General features: G+C 43.6%; 1 protein-coding gene across 1 annotated transcript; it reads right to left on the bottom strand.

Annotated features, from left to right (window-relative positions):
- Nucleotides 1-3168: 3168 nt before the first annotated feature.
- LOC125425402 (acidic phospholipase A2 BA2-like) lies at nucleotides 3169-4761 on the bottom strand. Its single transcript, XM_048483010.1, has 2 exons — nucleotides 4647-4761; nucleotides 3169-3368 (listed from the first exon to the last, which is right to left on the bottom strand). Exons 1-2 carry the CDS (start codon nucleotides 4759-4761, stop codon nucleotides 3169-3171), a joined length of 315 nt encoding a protein of 104 aa, XP_048338967.1.
- Nucleotides 4762-7667: the final 2906 nt, after the last annotated feature.

Here is a 7667-nt window from a genome sequence, read left to right as displayed (position 1 = left end):
TATAAAAGTGGAACAAAATAGGCATCAAATAAATAAATAAATAGTCCCCATGTCAGGTTAGCTCCCGGCCCAGCAATGGGGATGGGGGCATTCCATTTGAAGCTGACTATCTCTTTGCTGCCCCTAGATCAAACATTATGAAACTTGGGTGGTATCATCAGGGCAATCTCTGGATAATGCTCTGACATCATGGTGCCGCTAGCTTTAAAAATGCACTCCCTGCAGGCCGAAAAAACACCAAAAATACCCCCCCAAAACCCAAATACCTTGCATTCACATTTGTTCATATTCCCAGACTGGGGCGGACGTAATCAGTTAATTTTTTTTTGTCCGAATGTGCTAAGTACCCAAGATTTAGCCCGAATCTGCTATTTGTTTCATCTGAATCTCCAACCCTCAAAAGTGATGCTGTTTCAGGGTGGGGGAGAATCCACCCCCAAACAGCATCACTTTCAATTTTGTTTTAACCGGGGACCCAGATTCTCCCTTTAAGGTAGATTTAAAAGAAGAATTTGAGCTCCCTAGTTTAAACACAATTGAAAGTGATGCTGTTTGGGGGTGGATTCCACTGGAGGTGTTTTGTGAGAGATGATGGTGACATTTGTTTGGTAAATGTTTTGCTGGGGGTGATTTGTGAGAGATTTACATGCTTAATATCCACTTACACTGACTTGGAGTTGTTTCTCAAGCTAACAACCTACCTCATAGGATTGTTGTGATTAGGAAATTAGGAAAAGAGTTGGTGGGGAGAGAGCCATGTATGTTTTGATGGGAGTGGGAGATGTTTTGTGAGCTGGTACAAAAAATCATTGTTTGGTCATGGTGGGGGAGGGTGGCCGCCCATACGCCAGGCGGGGGGGGGGGGCACCAAACTCAGGTTTTGTCCCCGGGCGCAAGTTTGCCTAGGTATGCCCCTGCCCAAAGCACACACCTGGGTCCTGGTTAGGGTTAATACAGTTGATTTCCAGGTGACCCAGAGCAGTTCCCCTGGAGAAAATTATATTCTAGATATTAATTAACAAAAAAGTTTGCCAGGTTGTGGGGATGGCTTATTAAATTATAGCAAACGGTCTGTCACAAATAAAATTATTTCCTATAAAGGAAGAAGGACAATGGCCCGGATACTTATGTTCCATAACAGATAGGAATACCTTCCAGCTATTTCAGAGTCTTTTAGTTCACTAATATATTTCCTTTACTTGATAACCTTTTACGTTGGTATTTATGCTCTTTTGGTATGGGTCGGTTTGTACTTGGCTGTTTTTCCTTCTTATCTTTGAAGTACACTCTTTTAATATAGAACTCTTTGTGTTTGAGTCTTGACCTTTTCATCTGCAATTTATAGGTTTTTAATGTAGAACTCCTTGTGTTTATTCCTGTCTTTTTAATCTTTGAAAATCGATGCCAGTCTCTGTTTTGGTGAACATGATGTGACAAAACTTTTAAATATTTTGAAACAGGAGAATGTGTACCAGCTCAGACTTTGAAGGGTCAGGGTTCGCTTCATGAATCGGCACTATGAGACAGTGGAAAAGGGTCCACCATCCCACAGAAGATCTACCAAGTAGACCTCAGCTCCAAGCAGAGGCAAAGATTTCCCCTTCTGCAGCAAATACCCAAGCGCTCTTTCTGGGTGGGAGGGATGAACTCAGTATGTTGCTTTTATGTTAGGCATAACCTAACATTAAATATCTATATATCTAATTTTGACCATGACCCAAGAGCACAGATAAAAAAAATATGCATATGGGACTATGTATGTAGAAGTGGGTCCCCCCCCCCCAAACCTGGCATAGTCTTCAAGTTTGCTGAAAAAACTGAACTGACAAAAAAATTGTGAAGGAGAGTTAATTTCCTCCCACCTCAAAAATTAATGAGGAAAAGATCTCATGATGTTCTACCGCAAGATCTCAGCCACCACTTTAAAGAGAGCTAGTGTGATGTAGTGTCTAAGGCCCCTTCCGCACACGCAAAATAATGTGCTTTCAAACCACTTTCACAACTGTTTGCAAGTGGATTTTGCTATTCCGCACAGCTTCAAAGAGCACTGAAAGCAGTTTGAAAGTGCATTATTCTGCATATGCGGAATGAACCAATGAGTGCTGGACTAGCATCGGGGTGACCCAAGTTCAAATTCCCACTTGTGCCCATGGAAGCTTGTTGGGTGACATTGCCATTCATAAAATTTAACATCTTTCTATGTCATTATGAGACAAGGATGGCACATCACTCACGACATTCAACATCTTCGCCATCATAGGTGTAACTGTAACTCTTCTTTGTGGCATCACACCGTTGGGTCTTCAAATCATTATAGCAGCAGTTAAGGATCTGACAACATCTACATGAGAAAGAATTTTTTAAAAATGAAAGTCAGTTCTGAATCTGTTATAATGACAAATTTTCCTAGCAAAAGACCTTTGCTTGAGAATCTGGAGAGCTGCTGACAGTCAGAGTACCAGACCTGGGTTGACCAATGGGGCTGATTCACTACAAGGCAACTTGGTTTGTGTCCAGCTAGGTATTATATAAACTAATCAGGTGTGTGCAATGTTCCTTATTTGCATAACATTTGGATTCATGGGTCAAATTCTATGGAACTCTTCTGCTGTACTCTGTTCCACCGAAAAATGGTAGTTCAGCCAGTTGAGGTACAGCGGTTGAGAAAATTGTATGCTTCCGCATTAGAATATAGTCCTAAATAAATATGAGAATCATTCATTTTTACATACTGTCAAAACCATTGTCAAAACCATTATTTTGTGCATTATTGGACATGGTATTTTGATACAACAGCATTTATGCCAAAATGTATTTTTACTTTCAAACGGATGGCGGGGAGCAGGGTTAGGTAGGCCCCAGGACCCAGGTGCAGCATTCTACAGCAAAGAAGGTCGGGCATGTTTTGTTCCGTGGCTAAGCAACCTTACTGTCATCTTTCTGTGGAACAGAGCATAGTAGTGGAGTGATGCTTTGTTCTGGTGCACGGAGCATTCCGGCCTCAAGAGGCTTCTTCACCTGGGCTAATGAAACAGACGTGCAGAATCCAACCCGTAATTTTGCCTTCATTTCTGTCTTTCTATATATCTGAAAAAAAGAGAAGCTTCAGGAACAATTTGGCTTTCAATTTTATTATTACATTTCATTTTTGGCAGACTCCTGTTTTGCTCAACGTGGCGGTTCTTCCCAGTCGCAATCGCTAGAATTGACTGCCTCGTCGTAGGAGTTCAGGTTGCGTTGAAAGCAGAGGGCAGCAGCCCTGTTGCACTCACAGATCCAACACCAACTTCCCGGATCTACTGCCAAAAAGAAAGGGGTTGAAACGTGGCCGGCGCATGTTGGCTTGGTGCTGTTCTGCACCACCTGGGCTTTAAAAGGAATTCTCGGCAAATGCGTAGTCCTGAACATGTCCAGTCAATGCACAGAGAGGGAACGTGAGCACCGTACTGTTAGTTGCTGTAGTGCCACCAGATAGATTTTTTGCTGCACTAACAAAATTTTCTGCCACATTAACGAAAAGTGGTTAGTTGCTATGTTGCAGCCCCATGGCACAGCTACAGTTCTACACTCTGCTCACGACCTGTGTTCGGTCCCAATAGAAGTCCGTTTCAGGTTGCCAGCTCAGGGTTGACTCAGCCTTCCATCTTTCCACAGTTGGTAAAATGAGTACCCAGCTTGCTGGGTGTAAAGTGTTGGCAGCTGGGAAAGGCAACGGGAAACCACCCCGTAAACACAGTCTGGCTAGTAAACATCATGATATGACATCGCCCCATGGGTCAGAAATAACCTGTTACTTACCTTTTCATATCGCTATAGCGCTGTAATGCTACAACTGCTAATTAAAGAAAAATGCTGGTCCAAAACCCCTCTGGTGAAATGATGAGGGGAAAATGACCACCATGGGGGAAGGGGGAGGGCAGGGGATAACAGAAGAATGTGCAGAAGACAGCCATCCTCTTTTAGTGATGGTACCCAGGACTTCCAGTGACTGCTGTTTCTATCAGTTTTCCAGCATGGCCAATTGGCCATGCTGGAAGGGGCTGGTGGGAATTGTAGTCCATAACATCTGGAGTGCCAAAGGTTTACCACCACGGCCTTCGTGTGTGCAGGCTCCATTGCTGCTGCAGAGGCAGTGAGTTCACAATAGGGAATCGATGCCCCATGGAAGCAGATGGTGATGACATTTTAGCCCTGGACCAAATGTCGGGGTGATGTCAAGCCTGGGAAATTCCAGTTTGCTTGGTTTTACTTCCTTGGGGGCCAGATGTGTTGTTTTCTAATTGCCATGGACATATTTCTTACAACTTGTAGGACGTTTGAAAATAACGCCGTGTGCTTTGCCCAAGATGATTTTTCTACGCAAGTTCACTTGAAATCCCACAGAGCATTTATTCCTAGGTACATGTGGCACCTTGCAGGAGGCACACAACATGCTGTGATTATCAAAAATAGATTTTTTTTAAAAAAAGTAGTGCAAAATTAAGTAAAAATATACCGTCATGACTCGGTTAAGAATTAATTGAGAGGGAAGGATTTAAACCTTCTTCTTCCTGTGGAGTTCTAGCACAAATTGGGGTCTCATTGTCCTGTAATTTTTGCTTTTAGCTGATAAACCTGTGATGATCGTAATGACTGTATTGACTCACCACATGTTATATCTCCATTGTGACTGGTGAATTCATAATAGTCAATTGTGGGATAGCACTTCCCAGACAGCTTCATGTAGCAGCAGTCATGGTCCAAACAGCAACTGAAGGCCATGGGGTGTGGGGTGGGGTGGAGAAAGGAGAACACAGCCTGAAACATGTATCGTACTATATAATTTAGAAGCATGACCTCGACTACAAACCAGAAAAAGTTAGAGCTGCTGGGAAGTGTAGTCCTCAGCCATCTGGGAAGGCCCAGATTGCAGCTCCTCCCGAAGTGGCAAGGACTGCACTTCCCAGCAGCCCTTGCTGTAGTAGCCATACTAGCCTCTTCCCCACATTGTGTGATTCTCCCTACCAGGACTTAGGTACCTGTGGTGGACTCTGAACAACTTCCTTCCTGGGATCTTGGGACAAACTCTTTCAAGCTGAGCTGGAAGAGTCCATTTGGAAAGTTATGGAAGCTTGCTTGTTTGTGTGGTGGGGAAATCTGCAAGTAAGTTTTTTTTTCATTGAATAATTTGGCTAGGTTTCAATTATCTGTAGTAACGTGTGGGGCTAAACATAGAGGAAAGGCAGGAGGGGTCGGTCCTCTGGCTGGGCGTTGTTCACACACCAACATTTTTAAGAACCTATTGTATTTATGCATATAAGGCTTTACTGCTAGTAGAAACATAAAAGCCCTGCAACTAACGGTCCATCTATTCTAGCACCCTGTTTCTCACTACAGCAGACCCGATGCTTCTAGGAGCCAGAAGACTTGACAAATGAGGCACAGAGCCCCAAACCCCCAGCAGCTGGCATTTAGAGGTAGACTGCCTCTGAACATGGCGATTGTCCACCATAGACAATAGCTATGGATGGGTCTTCTTTCCATGAGTTTAGGGGGATACAGTAACTTTCTCCCTCCCTGAAAACAGTTTGAAAGGGCAAATCACTGCTTCAAAGCATTTTGAAAGGGCAAATTTTCGCTTGTAGTGGGGCATGTTCAGTGGGAAAACACTGTTCCCCTCCTTTGATCATGTTCTCCAGGAAGATCCTCCGTCTCCATCATTTAATCATCTCGCTTAACTGATATCAACTGCTTAATCAACTGCTTAACTGATATCGTACTATATATAGCTCTGCCTTGGCTGTCTCCCTGTGACCATTGGGCTGGGGAGCTGGGAAATGGGACAAACAACATAACAGCTTCACTCTTGGGTGCTGTGTGGTTTCCGGGCTGTATGGCCGTGTTCTAGCAGCATTCTCTCCTGACGTTTCGCCTGCATCTGTGGCTGGCCTCTTCAGAGGATCTGATGTTGGGAAAGCAAGTGGAGTATATATCTGTTGGAGTGTCCAGGGTGGGTGGAGAAACTTGGGTTCGTGAGTAACAAAGAAGGCACCCAGCTCAATAGTTCATGTCATCTGAATAGAAGTATGACTAACAATGAAGACTTATAGCATTGGGTGAAACACTGGAGATAGCAAGGTCACCAGGAGCATCTGAATAGAAGGATCCTGGCCTTCGTGTCGTTTGTCTCTGGTCATCCTGTTTGTGTGTGGAGCTGGTTAGACACTGTCTTGTATCTAGTATTTTTCAGCACTGGCAGCTGCCTCTGTTCATTTTCATAGTTTCTTTCCTTCCTATTAAAATTGTCCATGCTTATGGATTTCAATTGCTTCTCTGTGTAGTCTGACGTAGTGGCTTTCAGAGTGGTCCAGAATTTCTGTTTTTTCAAATAATATTCTATGTCCAGGTTGGTTCTATGTCCAGGTTGGAAACGTCAGGAGAGAATGCTGCTAGAACACGGCCATACAGCCTCGAAACCAATAATAAGCACCTGCGATTCGCGTGAAAGCCTTCGACAATACAGCTTCACTCTTGTTTGTCCCCGAAAGAGAGTCAATGATGCAGTGGTTAGACTAGGATCTGGGAGACCGTGATGCGAATCCCCACTGTTTGGGGTGGGAATGCAATCATAAACAGGGGGAAAAATGACACACTGAGATATGGTGTTGATTCAACAAGCGATAGGCCTTCCAACTGGATTGTTTCAAAGCCCCTCTTCAGCTGGCCCGAGGGAACTACTTCAGATTAAGCCATTCTTTTTTTTGGAGGAGCAGTTTCCTGGGGAGTGTGACCTCCTGAATCGAGGCACATGGTCTCATCCCGCACGGCTCTTTTTATCTTCTTACCTTTTAAAGCCTATTATTTGGCCAAGGCTTTGCTGGGCCACATTAGTTTTCCTGCACAAAAGTTTGATACCAAAAAACCCTTAGCATCATGTCACATACTTCACCTTGTTCCAAACCCAATGACCTGCTGTTTTGGGTCAGCTCCCAATAGGTTCTTGTCCCACCCAAGCTCACCAGAGAAGAATATCGGACAAACGCAGTCATGATATATGGAGTCAGAGGAACCAAGGCTGGTATTGATACCGCATACTGGTATCAGAGCAGCTTGCCAACTCCAGGCAGGGGATGGGAGAAGCCAGGAGATGAGAGGAAAAGGTAAACATTTTAATTCAAACTGACAGAGAGACCATCAGCAAGGAACGGAGTTCGGTGGGTTACGAATTCTGAGCCCCTTATATAGAAAAGGCCATGGGAAAGGGATTTTCTATCTGTGCATCATAAAACAATAAAAAGGTATATACATTACAAAGGTTGGCACATTTTATTAACACTTCAAAATTAAACATCCATCTGTTATCTGTTGGGGAGTACCATCATCGGGGTCCCAGAATCCTAAATTGTTGTTGCGCAGTTGATCGATCAATTGGTACTAATAGTCAGAATAACAAATGGTGCTGTTTCCATTGGCATCCCTGATTGAAAGCCATCATTTGTTTTATCAGTGATATAAAACCTCCCAACTCTTGGAAAACATATCTTAAATTCAACTGGTCCATTATCTGATCTATTTTTATACTTCAAGGAGAATGATACAAGTCACACTTGGTCACTGTGTTCTTTACACATAGAGATAACTCACAGGGTATTCCTCTTGGATGTGCAAATGTTATCTTTTGATGTTTT

The sequence above is a fragment of the Sphaerodactylus townsendi genome, unplaced genomic scaffold (genome assembly GCF_021028975.2).
Source record: "Sphaerodactylus townsendi isolate TG3544 unplaced genomic scaffold, MPM_Stown_v2.3 scaffold_395, whole genome shotgun sequence".
Lineage (NCBI taxonomy): Eukaryota > Metazoa > Chordata > Lepidosauria > Squamata > Sphaerodactylidae > Sphaerodactylus > Sphaerodactylus townsendi.
The sequence above is the reverse complement of the archived record's forward strand: the minus strand, read 5'-3'. Positions and strand labels throughout refer to the sequence as shown.

Bases quoted from the DNA above. Each gene is read 5' to 3' on its own strand.
- LOC125425402 (XM_048483010.1), bottom strand. From the start codon at position 4,761: ATGGCCTTCAGTTGCTGTTTGGACCATGACTGCTGCTACATGAAGCTG. The intron at 3,369-4,646 runs GTGAGTCAATAC...TTCCTTTTAAAG, and splicing joins CAATGGAGATATAACATGTG to CCCAGGTGGTGCAGAACAGC.